This window comes from Schistocerca serialis, chromosome 9 (genome assembly GCF_023864345.2).
Source record: "Schistocerca serialis cubense isolate TAMUIC-IGC-003099 chromosome 9, iqSchSeri2.2, whole genome shotgun sequence".
Classification (NCBI taxonomy): domain Eukaryota; kingdom Metazoa; phylum Arthropoda; class Insecta; order Orthoptera; family Acrididae; genus Schistocerca; species Schistocerca serialis.
In genome coordinates this window covers 206,255,482-206,274,920 of record NC_064646.1, presented here as the reverse complement: position 1 = coordinate 206,274,920, position 19,439 = coordinate 206,255,482, and the positions used below count along the sequence as shown (strand labels likewise).

Sequence of the window (19,439 nt, the reverse complement as noted above, 5' to 3'; positions counted from 1 at the left end):
TTCTTCGCGGACCGCTTTGACCTTCTCCCCCCCTCTCCCGGGAGGGCATTCCATATCGTGGGGCAGTCATGCTGCACATCCAGGATGACATTCATAGTCAACCCGTCTCTCTGCCTACCCGGCTTCAAGCTATTGAAGTCCACATTTTCCTTCCTCGCTTGACCTTTTCCCTTTGTACCATTTACATCCCTCCATCATCCGATGTCACCAGGGCAGACTTCCTCCAGCTTATTGGGCAACTCCCTATCCCTTTTCTGTTAGTCACTGACTATAATGTGTGTTACCCACTTTGGGATTCTCCCAGAACCTGCCTGAGAGGTGCCCTCTTGGCTGACCTTGTCAGTCCACTTAACATTATCTGCCTTAAGACGGGAGCACTCACATTCCTTCCACACTCCACACACACCTATTTCCTTTTTGACCAATCCTTCTGCACTGCACAGCATGTCCATCGTCTCGAGTGGCCTGTTCTCTCTAACACATACTTGGGCAACCTGTGTGCTATCCATTGCTGACTCCTACCCCACCTGTGTACAGAACCAAATAAGAGCTTTCCAAGGCCAACTGGAGACTTTACTCCTACCTGGCTGCCTTCAATGAACATTTCCCCATTGATGACCACGCAGAATATCTGAGAAATGTTATTCTTACCACTGCAGAACATTCCATTTTTCGCACTTCCTCTTAATCATGCTGTGCGCTGGTCCCTCAGTGGACTGAGGCGTGCTGCGATGCAGTTCACATGCGGAGACGTGCTCTTCACATTTTTTATCTTTATTCTTTGATTGCAAACTGCATTTGTTATAAACAGTTGTGTGCACATTGTCGTTGTGTTCCTCAGGATTGCAAAAAATGTAGCTGGATTTCATTTACTAGCTCTACTAACAGTTCCACTCCCTCTACTGTAGTGTGGGCCGACCTCTGACAGCTCTCTGGGATCGAGGTCCATTCCTCAACTTCCGGCCCTACAGTAGCAGATGATGTCACAGTGGACACTATTGTTGTCTCTGGCACCTTGGGCCGCCATTTTGCGGGGATTTTGACCTCCTCCCACTGTCACCCTGGCCTCCTCCATCGGAAACGAGGGAAGGAGGCTCAGCTGATACCCTTCTCTTCTCAGATTAGTGAGTGCTACATTGCCACCTTTACCTTGAGGGAATTAGATAATGCTCTCACATCGTCCCAATCCTCTGCCCCAGGGCCAGATGATGTTCACATTGATATGTTGCAGCACCTTTCTCTCGCAGGCAAACACTTTCTCTTTTGTGCGTACAACCCCATCTGGGCAAAGAGCATGTTTCCCAAATGCTGGTGTGAAGCCACTGTCGTACACATACCTAAGCCCGGTAAGGACAAACACCTTCCTTCTAGCTACCGCCACATTTCTCTCACCATCTGTATTTGCAAGGTGATGGAATGTACGATTCATGCCCGGCTAGTATGGTTGCTAGAGTCTTGAAATTTACTAACAACTGCACAGTGTGGGTTTCGAGCGCTCCTTTCTGCAGTTGACTAACCTGCCACTTTGTCCACCCATGTCACAAGTAGTTTTCTGTGGAAATCCAAGACTGTGGCTGTGTTTTTTGATAGGTGAAAGCCAACAACACGTGCTGGAGGAATGGTATCCTCCATACCCTGTACACGTGTGGTGTCCATGGTCACATGCCCTGTTTCCTTCAGGAATTTTTAAAAGATCGAGTTTTCAAGGTACGTGTGGGATTTGCCTTGTCGGACACCTTTATTCAGGAGAACGGTGTGCCTCAGGGTTCAAACTGGAATGTCGCCTTCTTTGCTATCGGCTATTATCCCTATAATGGCCTGTCTCCCACCGGGCATTTCCAGCTCCCTTTTTGTAGATGATTTTGCCATCTGTTGCAGTTCTTCACGGACTTGTCTCATTGAGCATCATCTGCAGTCATGTCTCGATCATCTTTACTCATCATGGATAGTTTAAAGAAATGGTAACATTTGGTCACTGAGAATAAAGTAATAAAACATGCTCGTTCATGTCTACATTACTCTGATTTTGTATTTTGTGTTATTGTTTTGTTTTAGCGCGCAAAAACAGCTAGGGTCATACACACCCAAGTCGGAACTGTAGAACATGAAGACAAAGAGAGGAGTTAAAGGCAACTACATGTTAATCCCAATCGATGGAAGAGAAGACAGCTAAAAACAGGGATGTGGAAGGAGGTCTGTAAAATATCCACAGGGAAATGGAGGTAGTCAACTAAAGATTAAATGTCCTTCACCATATTGCTAGGACGGATAAAAAGTAAAATGCGGTCGATAGCCCGCACGTCGTTTCCTAAAATGGCTGATAACTCCAATGGCAAATGCAAATGAGAACGTAAGTGGTTAAAAAGGGTATCCCGTCAGGAAATCGCGGACCGGCAATGGTTGAGGGCAATGAGCACAAAATGGTGGGGGAGCACCTCTTAACAAATGGCGATGGTTAGAAAAAACAGTGCCCAATACGCAACCTAGCTAAAATGATCTTGTGAAGATAGGGCCAAGAGGAGGTTGTCCAAGCTGCTGGTAGAGGCTTAATAACCTGGAGCTTGTTCCCATGAAGGGAGGACCAGTGGTAATGCCAAACCAAAGTGACACCACAGTGACAGATGGAAACACAGGGATCATCAGAGGGAATTTAAGAACTGGGGGGCTTAGGTACAAGGACTGCAGCCTTGACAACAGTGCCAGTGGCTTCGTTTCCTGTCAACCGACATGACCAGGGAGCCACATAAACATGCACTAAGGGATGGATGGTGTATAGCACACAGAGGCTTTGAAGGGCACAGAGAGTCAGAGCAGATGATGCATTTGGAAAGCCTATTTCGGCACATGTACTGAGTGGCCTGATACAGGGTGAGGAGCTCTGCTGTAAATACTGAGCAGTGTTCCAGAAGCCGATAACAAAGAAAATATCAGTGCCAATAATGAAGGTACACCTGACACCATGGTCGTTCCGAGAGTCATCAGTGTACACAAAGGAACTATTGCAAAGTTCTGTGTGAAGGTTGTGAAACTGAAGGCGATAGAGTGAGGCTGGAGTAGTGTCCTTAGGAAGCAAATAAAGGACAAGGTGATCATGGGTCACCGCATGAAGCCACGATGGTAAGGGTTCACACCCATCAGGACAGTGGCAGGTAGCCTGAAGTTAAGCTACTGGAGCAAGAGCCGAAAGTGAACTCCGGAAGGTAACACAGAAGAGGCATGTGCTCCATGCTGGCGATCAAAGAAATCATTGTAGAAGCAGGCACATGATGGGTGGCCACACAGACACAAGTCTGTGTATGTGCTGTTGGATATGGGTGTGTGTGCGAGTGTATACCTGTCCTTTTTTCCTCCTATGGTAAGTCTTTCCGCTCCCGGGATTGGAATGACTCCTTACCCTCTCCCTTAAAACCCACATCCTTTCGTCTTTCCCTCTCCTTCCCTCTTTCCTGATGAAGCAACCGTTGGTTGCGAAAGCTTGAATTTTGTGTGTATATTTGTGTTTGTTTGTGTGTCTATCGACCTGCCAGCACTTTCGTTTGGTAAGTCACATCATCTTTGTTTTGAGATATATTTTTCCCACGTGGAATGTTTCCCTCTATTATATCCATATCATAAAATTTATTTATTTATTTCTCCCTCTCTCCCCTCCCTGACACTCACCTGCCTGTGGCAGAGTGAGACTTTGGCTATGTTGGCAAGCTTTTAACTATCTAAAACAATGAGAAGAATTTTTTATTCACAAATGAATTTTGGCTATAATAAAATTTGGCTCTGTGGACACTATGTGAATAGTTATAGTTGCCATTTTATTTTTAGTATTACAATTTAACATCACTAAAATAATGCGAGCTAAATTATCTCTAGTTTGCAGGCACAATCTGAATCATTCGACAGCATCACGACTACAAGGCATGAATCAGGTGAAATGAGACAGGCAGAGAATCTTGATAAAATTGAAAAACATCTGAACTCAGAGTTACAGAAACACAGGAAGGCACTGGTAATATATTCTGAAAATACTTCATTAGTTATTTGAATCTGCCCTGAGTTATTTATAGATAAGGATAATATGGTGTATAATGCAGAGTAAAAGTAGAGTAGAAGCAATTTCATTAAGCAGTCAGTTGACAAAGAGGATTTCAATTCTGTCCAGTACCTATAATTCAATAACAATGATCAGTTTTGTATCATACCTAAAGTATTTGAGAGGGCCACGCACAGATTAACAATTTGGTGGTATATTGGTGCTCAGTTCCTATTTGAGCTAGAAATGCGGGATGAAAATTTGCAAAATACATACTATACAAAAAGACTTTGGAACATTAGCTTTCAGTCAACAACACCTTTGTCAAAAAATAAATAAATAAATAAAATAAACCACACACACACACACACACACACACACACACACACACACACACACACACACACACACACACACACAAACTTGCGCACACACTTGCGTGCGTGTTTTGTCTTGAGGCTTTCTGCGACTCAGCATCTTCACTATGGGATGGTGAATAGCAACTGTCCATTTCATTACATTGTTAATTTCCATCCTGAATTTCCCATTGTTTGATTTCACCCATAATGATTCTTTAGATGTGTCCAATTGTTGTTATATATTATCATATTTCTCAACAGACTTTTTTATTCTTTGACCAAAGCACATATTTATTGATTGTGTAACTGCTTTGAAGCAAGAGGAGTTACAGTAGTAGGCCAAATAGTAACATTTTGCAGCACTGTCTGCCATTCTCCTTTACTTGTTGTTATCTATATTAGGAACAGCACTCAACTTGGATACTCCTATCCTTATTATTCATTTATTAACCTAGTAATTAAACAGAACCACTAGTAAATCAGAGAGGTTCAAATTGTTTTGCGTCTTTGGAGTCAGTCAGAAAACGGTCAGCATTCTACTTGTGTAGAAACTATAAATTGCACCTCCTTCCTCACAAAGCTACTTCCTAACAACTATCCGCTTTTCACAGCAAGAGTGTCTGTATATATACTTGCATTTAAGTGTAGGTCTTCCTTCCTTTCTGCACCTACCCTATGCGTTACGCAGTATATGTGTAAGGGTACATCGTCTTGCTCACTGTTATCCCCCCCTCTTTCCTCCTATATTATGACTTAATTTACTCCTACATTATTGAAGATCTATACCTGATTATTAAATTCCTCACATGCTCCCTCTTAAGACATCGGATTCCACATAAGTAGTGATGGATGGTTTGCCGTCAAATGTGAGGCTCTGCTGTGGCCTCGTGACATTCGGTGTTTCATGCTCCTCTTCTTTTCACAAGCATTAACAAAGCATATTTTTGCCAATTTTAAGCATATTGTGTTGCTATGGTTCTTAATGACTATGTGGATCTCATCTCGATGTAAGCAGGTTATTCAACTCTTTAAATTTGATGCTTTTCACCCATCCTCTCTCTGCCACTCTTCAGCATGATAGTGCTAACATGCATCATCCATGTAGTTAGATTTGGACCAGGGGAAAAATTACTTGTAATGTATACTTTCTCTGGTTTCATAGTCACATTAACCATCCATATCTTAAAACCCATTTGTCCAAATACTGATTGCAGATGTTAACATTCTGCAGACTATGTATGCTAAGATTGATAATTATGAGAATGTCTCTGAGGAAAGGGCAGTCTCTCAGGTGTAAGTGGAATCTTATATCCTCATTATATTGCTACTTAAGAATATGCAGTGAAGTATTATTCAGAAAGTTATTACCTGCAAGTATTACACAGTTAAGTCCTTAGGAAGAAGTATGGTAACATCCTGTATTTGCATATATCTTTCATATAGGTATGATTACCTTAAAACAGAAACCAAATAATTTTGTTGTTGAGCTTACTCCGAAATTTTCCATTGTTGCAAGGGAACTGCAACAGCATTGGAAACTGTGCAAGTGTTGTTACACATGCATCAGTATGTAAAATTTCTTCACCTGACAAATATCTGTTGGTATTTTTTAAGCTCCAGTTCAGCTGACTGCTAATGTAATACATGTATGTACAGGGTAATCAGTTGTTAATACAACTGCTTTCGTGGCATGCGGTTGACTAGCGAGGCCAACTGCTGTGCCCGTGGTGCGGGTGACTGGAGCCCCGCACTAAATATAATATGATCTGTTGCATAAGTTACTTCTAATGTACGTAACAAAAACACAAACAGGAAAGATAAATTACTTAAGTATATTAAGCGGGGAGATGCTGGAACTGCCTCCAGAATTTGTCACCTGCTTAGGGTATTACTTTTTACACTCTGTAGTTGCCTCTGAAAAGCAGCAATTTCTTCAGAAATGTTAGTTTTAAATTTATCTAAAGTGTGTGGATCTGATTTGTGCACTTCCTCTTTTAATGCCCCCAGAGATAAAAATCGCAGGGACATTGAAGAGGCCTAGTTGTTAGTAATAACTCTACCGTGAAACATCTCATGAATTTCCTGTAATGAGACATTGGCTATATTTGTTGTCACATAATCCTTCTGAAAGATCATGAAAGTTCATTCCCTCTGTTAATTAGACAAAATAAGGCCACAAAGTGTTCATTTTCTTGGAAAAAAAAGGGGACTATTATTCTCTCACCGGTAATAGTGCACCACACGTACATTTTTTTGGCTGTGCAAGGGTTTCTCGTGTATTATGTCAGGCTTTACAGAACTCCAGTAACGGTTATTTTGTGAATTAACATTTCCACTTGGAGAGAACTATGATTTATCCAAAAAGAAAGTTAGGTGAGGGTCAATTTCTCCGTCATGAACCCTATTCAAGATTCATTCACCATTCCATAACCTTTTTGCATGGTCATCCAGTTTATGTTCTTGCACTGCTGTTATTTTATAGGACTATAACTTAGCCATTGGAAATTCCCATTTGGTGAGAAAAATGTCGAACTGATTTTCTAGGAAGCCTTTCAGAGAATGCCCAATGTTATCCCAAGTTTCTTGTGTGAGTACTGTATGTGGTTGTGTGTTTCCTGTCAAGAAAATTCCAATTTCACGAAATGTATTTATCAATGGATGAATCATACGAACAGGAACTTGAGCGTCAGGAAATTGCTCTTGAAGTAATCTCCTTACTGCATATACTGATTCTGTAGGTAGGTATGTATATATGTATGAATTCTACATGAACACTCTTTGGTGAACAGAATAAGTGTATTACTCACTGCACTGTATCACATCACCTAACAAACACATGGTACCTACGCAACAGTTCTACATAAAGGCCTCACAGTGAATGGGAAATCTACTCCCCACCAGCGCCACTGCTGGCTAGCTGCCAATGGGGCAAAATGTCCCTGAAAGTGGGTGCATGAAAGATTGATCACCCTGTATGATACCAGTACCTCAAACAGTTAATATGTTATTTATAACTATTTATTCTCATCGTGCACAGTGCTAATATATTATAAGAAATACTGTTCTGTTCATAACTTCATCAGTTATCATTACAGGCTGTTCGATTCATGATCACTAGTCCAACACCTAAATGTGACAGTGTCATTGATATTTAATATGTATATTGATATATGTGGAGTACGTTAACATCATCTGCAAGAGAGAACACAACAGCTTTGCATACTGGAGTGTTAACGAGTGTCCATTTATTTAACCATTTTAGTTCAGATAATGAAAGAAAGTATAATTTAAAGAAGATAGAGTAGCAGGAGAAGAAGTAATGTAAAGAACCTTTAAGGCCTTATACTTACTACCCAAAAAACATTCACATTTATTGTGAGCTCATCTGAGGTCTCGATGTTAAGTTACATACCTTTTTATCACGTGGTATATAACCCCTTTTCTTTACCATTTCGTGAGTCTATAAGAACTACTGCTTTTGCATGTGGGACACACGTTACCTTCTATAGACTTCCATATTGGTGAAAGTAGTTGTTGATCTCTTTCGTTATATTGGAACTAGAATGGTAAGCTTTGATGAAGACAGTATCATCCACTCGGAAAATAGGTGCAGCAGCATTTCATCCTAAATTGTGCTTGTTTCTTCAACTCATTCTGTGTACACACACACACATACACTGTCTTTGTCTCTTAACTCTGCTATAAGCCAGTTTATTAATTTTAGTAAAGGTTCTCCAACATTTTCCCATGCCATAAACTCTTTAAAACTATTACTGACATTGTTTTCCATTATCAGACAGCTACCTGTTTGGCATGCCTACATCCACAAAATATTCCCTTACACAGTTAATTACAGTGGCAGCGTTTACCACTGTTAAAGAACATAGTTTTACATATTTTGACCAACATTCAACTGCTAAATATACAGGATACTCCACCTCTACCCTCACTAAAGCTCTGAATACATCCGTTACTGTTAAATCATTTAAAGCTTTTGGTGTTACAGGACACCTTTGAGAACTCTCTTGACTATTATCTTCTTTAACCTTCTAACATAATTCACACATTCTTAAAACGCTTTTTACTTCTCTACTTAAATTCTTAAAGTTATAAAATTTTATCATACATTTAATGTTTTCGTATATTGAAATATCAATATCCCTCATGTAAAAACAGTCACATCCTGTTACACTATTCTGGGAATATGTAACTTCCAGTGAGATGACTCCTTGTTCACACTCTGAAACAAAGTATTTTCACTCACTAACCAACTCTTCTTATGTCTCCAATAATATTACGTATTCATAGAAACTGATGATACCTCCAAAATATTTACCAGCACTCAATCCTTGTTTTATATTTCTAGACAGTACCCTCATTTTATTATTAGTATAACTGACAACCATGGGAGTGTGTGTATGGGTGTCTGTGATTGTGAGCTTGAATGTGTGTACTTTTACTAGAAAAAGCCATTGTGAATACTGTTTCCTGTTACACGTTTCTGTGCTCCACACATCAGTTCTCTATATACTGAGGTGACAAAAACCATGGGTTACCTTCTAATATCGTGTCTGACCTTCTTGTGCGTGACGTAGTGCAGCAACTTGACATTGCATGGACTCAACAAGTCTTTGGAACTCCCTTGCAGAAACATTGAGCCATGCTGCCTCTATAGCTGACCATAATAAATTGTGAAGATGTTGCCGGTGCAGGATTTTGTGCACAAAGTGACCTCTCTATTATGTCCCAGAAATGTTCAATAGAATTAATGTCTGTTGACCTGGGTGGCCAAATGATTTGCTAGAATTTTCCAGAATGTTCTTCAAAAAAATCGCAAACAATTATTGCCCACTGACATGGCGCTGTGTCATCCATAGAAATGCCATCATTATCTTGGAACAAGAAGTCCATCAACATTTGCAAATGGTTTCCAAGAAGCTGGACATAGCCATGTAATCATAGCCCACACCACTATGGAGCCACCACCAGCTTGCATAGTGCCTTGTTAACAACTTGGGTTCATGGCTTTTCTGGGTCTGCACCACACTCAAAGACTACCATCAGCTCATACCAACTGAAATCAGGACTTGTCTGAACAGACCACAGTTTTCCAGTTGTCTAGGGTCTGACCATTGGGGTCACAAGCCCAGGAGAGGTACTGCAGGTGATGTGTTGTCAGCAGAGGCATTCGTGTTGTTGATCTGCTGCCATAGCCCATTAACACCAAATTTCACCAGTCTGTCCTAATTGATACATTCATTGTACGTCCCACATTGATTTGTGCAGTCGTTTCCTCAGTGTTGCTTGTCTGTTAGCACTGACAGCGCTGATAACCTCGCTGTTGGGCACTCACAAGATCCCAAAGCACACACACTGTTAGCATTGACAATTATGCAAACACCACTGGATTTGGTCAGAAAACGAAGTGTGTTGGCCAGTGCATTGTCCGTGGTGAGAAGTAATGCCTGAAATTTGATATTCTTGGCATGTTGACACTGTAGATCTTGGAGTATTGAATTCTCTAATGATTTCCAAAATGGAATGTCTTAGGCGTCTATCTCCAACTACCATTCTGTGTTCCAAGTCAGTTAATTCCTGCTGCGCAGCCATAATCATGTCGACAACCTTTTCAGATGAATCACCTGAGAAATGACAGCTCCACCAATGTACTGTTCTCTTGTACCTGTGTATGTGATACTACCTCAGTCTGTACATGTGCACATGGCTGTCCCATGACTTTTGTCACCTCAGTAGTGGTGAGTGACTGCCTATCCTTATTTTGCATTTATTAGTCTAAGTAATAGACAATAGGTTTAAATCTAGCTCTAGGGTCTACCATTCTGCTTTCCTTATTCATGCCTATATATAATTTAGAAGAAGCATCAAGCACTATATTCAGTAAAACTTTAACATAATGTATTTCTATCTTAAATTCCTGTAGAAAGGAGACCTATCACATCAGACTCTTGTACAGTAGCCTATTCTCCACCAAGAATGCAAATGCTTGGTGATCTGTATATATTATTATCTTTCAACTGCAGATTAAAGTTGGGAATTCTTGCAAACTCCAAACTATAGACAATAATTCCTTTTCAATAGCTGTATAATTTAGTTCCAGTTTGCTAAGGCCTCTACAGAGCAAAAGCTGTAGCTCTGTGTTCCTGTTCATGGCCCTTCTCTTTCAAATAATTCATAACCTAACTGATATTCTGATGCATCCGTGGGTGAATTAAAGGCTTAATGCATCTTTGGGCACATTAAAATCTTGGCATTGATAGGGCTTGCCATTTCCGCTGTGGCGTTATCCCAAATCCACTTAGACCTTAGTTTCAGTAGGCATAGTAGTCACAAATTGTTGATCGCTTCTTCACTTAAATAACGTGTATAGAAACTGGCTAAACCCAAAAACTAATATAATTGTTTCTCATTCCATGGGTAAGGGACTTTGTTTATTTCTTTGTTTCTTTCCGGATTGGGTTGAATCTCCTTTATACACACCATATACTCCAGCAACTTTGAATTCGTGTCTTCCTGCCAGCTTTGTTGTTATTTCTTTTCCTTGCAATCTTCTTAAAGCCCTAATCAATAATACACAATGATCCTTACAGGTTTTAGAAACTAGTAGTAAATCATCTGCATATATAATTAGTAGTTCTAGTAATTCACTACCTAAAGACTTGTCCAGAGTGTGGATAAAAACATGCTGCAGGCATGTTCAACCCGATAGGTATTACTTTAAACTGACAATATTTCCCTTCAAATGGGAATACCGTGTAAGGTCTGGATTCTTCATGTGAGAATACTAGCCAGTAGCTGCTGGTTAAGCCACTCAGCTAAAGAAATTTGATTCTTCAAATTTTGGTAATTCTTTTATACTGACAAGCTTATGCCACTTCACTTCAATATGATTATTATAGTCTGCTCGTCTGACACCACCCAAACACTTCTTGCAGATGTTTTCACCACTAATAACAACAAAGGATAATTTTATATGCTTGAGTTACCATTATTGATCATCATTTGTATCTCTTCTTGTATTGCAGATCAAAGAATTATGGATATTTGATATAGTGTACAAAAGAAAGGTTTTTGCTCTTTTACTTTAAACTTACAGACATACTCATTAATAACGCTTGATTTATCAGAAAGCCCCTTCTTTATGTGTTAGTAAGATGTTTTGCAATTTCGTCTTGTGCTCTTGTGTCAGTATGTTTGATTTTTGGGATTTTAATTTCATATGTATTAATAACTTCCCTTGTTGGGTTCTGATTCTCTAATTGGCTGTGTCCACTAGATGCTCCATTTCACCATTTTAAATTCTTTTTTAAAAACTATTATATTATTTTTAACTCTGTAGGTATTGTCTTCTCTTTTCTGTATTAGTCTATCACATTAAAATCTATTGACACTTATTGACAAGTAGTCAGTTTTTGCGCGCCACTATTTTTTCTGAACACTGGTTTACTTTGGTTAGTTGCATGTTGCGAACAAGTGAGATTAATTATTACTATACTAGAATTGAATTCTTATTAAATCAATAGTTTTGTTACTGTAACTCAATAGAATGCACCAAATATCCATCTCTGCTACAACTATCGTAAAAATGTTCTGACATTATTTCTGTTATCAAAAATAATGAAGTTACCGTAAGCAATGCTTAAAGAACCTTTAACCTTGCAGTGGATTTTTCGTCAACATTAATTATTAATCAGTGCCATGGCTAACACGAGAGCATGAGACTATCATTATTAACCAGAAAATGATTTTTCTATAACTTCTACCAGCCCATAATTTTTGCTTAGTGAGATCTCCTTTTGAAACAGGAAAATATTTTAACTTTGACAGTGTTAAAGTTTACAATATTAGCAGCCTGCATCTGCCTGTGAAACACATTGTAAAATCTGCTGCTTTGTACTCCAATCTCGAACTGCTGTAAGAAATAATTTTAAATTCACTTTTTACCTGACTGTTTATTGCGGTATGATTGCCCGCCATGTCGAAGCTCTGCATCACGAATACTGCTTAAAAAGCTGAAAATGTCTTAAATAAATGGGTACAATACCAGACAAGCTTTCTAATAATAACTTGCAAGTTCTCATTAAATAACTATATTTAAAACTAGAATAATAACAAGTTCTCACACCTTTCTTTATAATCAGCGGCTAATGGCGTCCTGCTTACAATCTAGACAAATGAAAGCTAACAATGCGTTAAACATAAAATCACAGTTTCCTCCTCTCCGTGACTCCAAGAAGATGACAACGACATTATTATTCTTACACTACTATTTATACAATGGCTGATTGTCATGAAATCTGTGAGTATTTCTTTACTAATTCTTTTCTGTAGTGGTTTCAGAACTAGCCGAAACAGATATTATTTCACAAATCCGGTACTTTACAAATACAAAATATAACATAATTGCCTGTATTATATTATTATTCAGAGTCCACAGACGTAATCAGTGTATGGTCCATTGATAGTGACCGGGCCAAATATCTCACGAAATAAGTGTCAAATGAAAAAACTACAAAGAACGAAACTTGTCTAGCTTGAAGGAGGAAACCAGATGGCGCTATGGTTGGCCCGCTAGATGGCGCTGCCATATGTCAAACGGATATCAACTGTGTTTTTTTAGATAGGAACCCCCATTTTTATTATGTATTCATGTAGTACGTAAAGAAATTTGATTGTCTTGGTTGGACAACTTTTTTCCCTTCGTGATACATGGCGCTATAATAGTCACAAACGTATAAGTACGTGGTATCACGTAACTTTCCGCCAGTGCGGACGGTATTTGCTTCGTGATACATTACCCATATTAAAATGGACCGTTAACCAATTGCGGAAAAGGTCAATATCGTGTTGATGTATGGCTGTTGTGGTCAAAATGCCCAACGGGCGTGTGCTGTGTACACTGCTCGGTATCCTGGACAACATCACAGTGTGTCCAGACCGTTCGGTGGATAGTTCCGTTATTTAAGGAAACAGGAAGTGTTCAGCCACATGTGAAACGTCAACCATGACCGGCAACAAATGATGATGCCCAAGTAGGTGCACATCAGTAGCAGACAAACTGCACGAGAATTGGGAATCTCAAAACCGTTGGTGTTGAGAATGCTACATTAACATCAGTTGCACCTGTACCATATTTCTATGCACCAGGAATTGCATGGCAACAACTTTGAATGTTGTGTACTGTTCTGCCGCTGGGCACAAGAGAAATTACGGGACGATGGTAGATTTTTTGCACACGTTCTATTTAGCGACGAAGCATCATTCACCAACAGCGGTAACGTAAACCGGCATAATATGCACTATTGGGCAACGGAAAATCCACGATGGCTGCCACAAGTGGAACATCAGCAACCTTGGCGAGTTAATGTATGGTACGGCATTATGGGAGGAAGGATAATTGTCCTCCATTTTATCGATGGCAATCTATATGGTGCAGTGTATGCTGATTTCCTACGTAATGTTCTACTGATGTTACTACAAGATGTTTCACTGGATGACAGAATGGCGATGTACTTTCAACAGGATGGATGTCCGGCACATAGTTCGCGTGCAGTTGAAGCGGTATTGAATAGAATATTTCATGACAGGTGGATTGGCCATCGAAGCACCATACCATGGCCCACACGTTACCCAGATCTGACGTCCCGGGATTTCTTTCTGTAGGGAAAGTTGAAGGATATTTGCTATCGTGATCCACCGACAACCCGTGGCAATCAAACTTCCTGGCAGATTAAAACTGTGTGCCAGACTGAGACTCGAACTCGGGACCTATGCCTTTCGCGGGCAAGTGCTCCACCAACAGAGCTACCCAAGCACTACACACGCCCCATTCTCACAGCTTTACTGCCGCCAGTACCTCGTCTCCTACCTTCCAAACTTTACAGAAGCTCTCCTGCTAACCATGCAGGACTAGCACTCCTGAAAGCAAGGATAATGCGGAGACATGGCTTAGCCACAGCCTAGGGATGTTTCCAGAATGAGATTTTTCACTCTGCAGCAGAGTGTGTGCTGATATGAAACTTCCTGGCAGATTAAAACCGTGTGCCGAACCGAGACTCAAACTCGGGACTTTGCCTTTCGTGGGCAAGTGCTCTGCTCTACCAGAGTTCGAGTCTCAGTCCGGCACACAGTTTTAATCTGCCAGGAAGTTCCATAGCAGCGCACACTCCGCTGCAGAGTGAAAATCTCATTTTGAACGCCTGACAATATGCGTCAGCGCTTTGTCAATGCATGTGCGAACATTACGGAAGGCGAACTGCTTGCTGTTGAGAGGAATGTTGTTACAAGTATTGCCAAATGCATTGAGGTTGACAGACATCATTTCGAGCATTTATTGCATTAATGTGGTATCACAGGTAATCACGCTGTAACAGCATGTGTTCTCAGAAATGACAAGTTCACAAAGGTACATGTATCACATTGGAACAACCAAAATAAAATGTTCAAACGTACCTACGTTCTGTATTTTAATTTAAAAAACCTACCTGTTACCAACTGTTCGTCTAAAATTGTGAGCCATATGTTTGCGGCTATTACAGCACCACCTATTACAAAGCGAAAAAAGTGGTCCAACTAAAACATTCATATCTCTTTACGTACTACGCAAATATGTAATAAAAAATGGGGGTTCCTATTTTTAAAAAACACAGTTGATATCCGTTTGACCTATGGCAGCGCCATCTAGCGGCCCAACCATAGCACCATCTGGTATCCCCCTTCAAGCTAGACGAGTTTCGATCTTTGTAGTTTTTTTGTTTGACACTTATTTCGTGAGATATTTAGCCCGGTCACAATCAATGGACCACCCTGCATGTATAAAAAATTGTAATTGTATAGTTATAAAGTGTGTTTTACAGGAAATGTTGTTATACCCCTGGCAGCATTTGACTAACGTTTAGAAATGTTCGGCAGTATGCTACCACCAACTTTCATAACATCATTGCTTGCCACTTTATTTTGGGAACATTTATCATTCACTTTGTCCACTCATTTGTACAATAGTTTGATTTACACTGTTTGTGTTCTGTAACACTTCGCGAGGTGTTCTCAATCTACTCCCAGGGTCATTATAGCTTTTCAGCTCCCCCATTTGGGCTCTGTGCGGACAGGAAACCTGGGAAAACTGCATCGGAGCCATGGTCGTCCCGCCTGGTTCGTAATTAAAAGCAGTCTGATTGTTTCATACAAATAAGTCTGATATATGTCAGATGTTCATAAATGTCACACACAAAAAAATTATTTGTTAAGAAATGTTGAAAATTTGGTCCTTTTGTCAAAATGCACCTTATACACTTTACTATATCAGTGATAACATTTGAGTTTGTGTTTTGTGCAACCTAAAGTCACTCATTAAATAGTTTTATAGTCACAAAATGGCTGACTTTAAGATTGTTCACTGTGAATGTTCTATCATAATGCAACATTCATTTCAATTTGTTTCACTAATGTGATAGAGATATATAACATACACTATAAATGTTCTGAATTTATGCATAACCGTAAGAAAATGTCTTACACGTATTTACGTGTTTAGAAAATTGTTTTTATGTTAGTTCATTGGAAACGTAGTTAAAAATGCCCAGCTGAATGTCTACAATGGCGGATTCAACAGTCATCATGAAGTAATTGTTGCGTGGCATCGGCTGGATTGCAGTGTGTGAACGCCCACTGGGGTCGATGTCCTGTGCATCATAACAGCAGCGGCACGGTGGGGTGTGGCGCCTGCGCGGCTGCACCCCGCACAGAAGCTGACAGCTATAGCATCGTTTTGCTGATGTTTCCCACGAACAGCAGACTGGCGGCACAGCATCCCAGCGTGGCTCTCTGCATGGAACTCCATCAAATACATGAAACAAATATTCCGCAACAATGTACTGCCTTTATTAGTACAGGTTGTTAGCTGTGGAAGGAATGCACTTGGTTTATGGTGTTTATTGTTCAGTAAGCCTTCGTTTAGCCGGACTGCACAGTATGGTTTGGTGTGATTAAAGGTTTTCCATGGCTTCACAACTATATTGCCCCGTGACACTACTGTGGAGTTCATCACACTTCATCACAGTTCATTTATCCCCACGGTCGATGCGCTTCCGAAGCGTCCCTCAACATGCGAAGATGTTTTGAATCACACACACTGCAAGGGATTCTGTCAAGCAATGATTGATTAGATCGTCTCTGAACAGATCACTTTTTCTCCCTTTTTTCTATACAGTAACTTTATTATCCGATGAGCACTGCACGAAAACAGTTGTTCACTCAACACTTGGGTGATCCTGACGTATGTTGATGTAGTCTCAACAGTCATTTCCTGTCCCAGCTACACAATATTCCATCTTTCCTAAATGTTTATGCCCACAGTTTACCCTTTTTAAATACATATCAATTGTTATTGCATAATCATTCTTATTCATACATTGTGTCCACTGGATTACAATATTCATTATACCAGTTTAGTACTGTTACAGCTGAAACATGACTGCAAATACAAAAAGGTGTGTGACTTTTGATAGATGGTTTACTTTTCTCCTTTTGGTGTAGCTTGCCCGGTTATCACCCTTTTAGTAAACAGATTTTACTATGTGCATGACGGCTGGACTTGGGCGTGTTGCTCAATAAACTTCAGCTGTTATCATAATTTCTCATGCGTAATCTTTCCTGTGGGACTACAGTGTAGCTTCAGTGTGGAGAGAGTTCGGTTGCTAACCCGGCTAGTCAATGGTACGTGTACCAATTACATGGGCTCCAATTGAAGCTTTATCACATACAGAGTGTATGTTGCTTGAAATGGGGTTTGTCTTTAATTAAATCGGCTCCAGTGTTGTGTTCAGATCACTACGGGTAACCACATGGCTATACGTCATTGTTGTGTGCTACATAGTCACTCGATTCATAGAGACTCTCTCAGGGTTCTTAATACTAACACAACTATATTTACTGTATTACTTCATGAAATTTCCGTACTAGCTACACATGTCCACAATAATAAATAAATAGATTCAGTAAATTATTTAGTTCTTTGCAAATGAAACATTGTTCATAGCTTGAAGAGCTGATTGTGGTTTACCTACAATAATTGTCTGTAAGTAAATACTCAAATGACACATTATTGCACATTTTATTGATTTTATCTTCATGCAGTTATTAATTATTAAATGTTTTGCTGTCCTCAAAATAAATAAAAAACATATAAATTCATTCTTAAAATTAAACACACTTACATTCTAACCCAAAATTGACATGATACTACATCTACTATTGACAAGTCATTGTATAAACAATTTTGCGTCTTTTCTTGGATACAATCCTTTCATTTTCACTCAAACATTTTCCTAATTTCTTTACTCAATAGAGGAAAGTCCACTGGACCTGATGGGATACCAATTCGATTCTACACAGAGTACGCGAAAGAACTTGCCCCCCTTCTAACAGCCGTGTACCGCAAGTCTCTAGAGGAACGGAGGGTTCCAAATGATTGGAAAAGAGCACAGATAGTCCCAGTCTTCAAAAAGGGTCATCGAGCAGATGCGCAAAACTATAGACCTATATCTCTGACGTCGATCTGTTGTAGAATTTTAGAACATGTTTTTTGCTCGAGTATCATGTCGTTTTTGGAAACCCAGAATCTACTATGTAGGAATCAACATGGATTCCGGAAACAGCGATCGTGTGAGACCCAACTCGCTTTATTTCTTCATGAGACCCAGAAAATATTAGATACAGGCTCCCAGGTAGATGCTATTTTTCTTGACTTCCGGAAGGCGTTCGACACAGTTCCGCACTGTCGCCTGATAAACAAAGTAAGAGCCTACGGAATATCAGACCAGCTGTGTGGCTGGATTGAAGAGTTTTTAGCAAACAGAACACAGCATGTTGTTATCAATGGAGAGATGTCTACAGACGTTAAAGTAACCTCTGGCGTGCCACAGGGGAGTGTTATGGGACCATTGCTTTTCACAATATATATAAATGACCTAGTAGATAGTGTCGGAAGTTCCATGCGGCTTTTCGCAGATGATGCTGTAGTATACGGAGAAGTTGCAGCATTAGAAAATTGTAGTGAAATGCAGGAAGATCTGCAGCGGATAGGCACTTGGTGCAGGGAATGGCAACTGACCCTTAACATAGACAAATGTAATGTATTGCGAATACATAGAAAGAAGGATCCTTTATTGTATGATTATATGATAGCGGAACAAACACTGGTAGCAGTTACTTCTGTAAAATATCTGGGAGTATGCGTGCGGAAAGATTTGAAGTGGAATGATCATATAAAATTAATTGTTGGTAAGGCGGGTACCAGGTTGAGATTCATTGGGAGAGTGCTTAGAAAATGTAGTCCATCAACAAAGGAGGTGGCTTACAAAACACTCGTTCGACCTATACTTGAGTATTGCTCATCAGTGTGGGATCCGTACCAGATCAGTCTGACGGAGGAGATAGAGAAGATCCAAAGAAGAGCGGCGCGTTTCGTCACAGGGTTATTTGGTAACCGTGATAGCATTACGGAGATGTTTAATAAACTCAAGTGGCAGACTCTGCAAGAGAGGCGCTCTGCATCACGGTGTAGCTTGCTCGCCAGGTTTCGAGAGGGTGCGTTGCTGGATGAGGTATCGAATATATTGCTTCCCCCTACTTATACCTCCCGAGGAGTTCACGAATGTAAAATTAGAGAGATTAGAGCGCGCACGGAGGCTTTCAGACAGTCGTTCTTCCCGCGAACCATACGCGACTGGAACAGGAAAGGGAGGTAATGACAGTGGCACGTAAAGTGCCCTCCGCCACACACCGTTGGGTGGCTTGCGGAGTATAAATGTAGATGTAGATGTAGATGTAGCCACTACTTCCCTCCTTGACCAAGGGATGGAGTATGATGTACGGCAATACGTTTCATGGTGCATCACCTCAATGTGATAGTGGTACCCCTTTATTATCCCTGGGCGATCGGAAAATTCCCTCGCATAATCCGATAGCAGCTGCATTAATTCCTGTTTATGTACATTGCTCAGTCTCTCGGATTGCTGTACTTTAGTCCGGAATGCTTC

The 19,439-nt window shown here is 40.3% G+C and overlaps 1 protein-coding gene across 1 annotated transcript in view; it reads left to right on the top strand.

Moving 5' to 3' along the window:
- The window catches only part of LOC126419329 (uncharacterized), a 93,819-nt gene that overhangs the window by 63,837 nt on the left and 10,543 nt on the right, over positions 1 to 19,439 (top strand). The window contains exon 4 of the mRNA XM_050086514.1: positions 3,865 to 4,000. Coding sequence (XP_049942471.1) covers positions 3,865 to 4,000 — 136 coding nt within the window. The remainder of the gene's footprint in view (positions 1 to 3,864; positions 4,001 to 19,439) is intronic.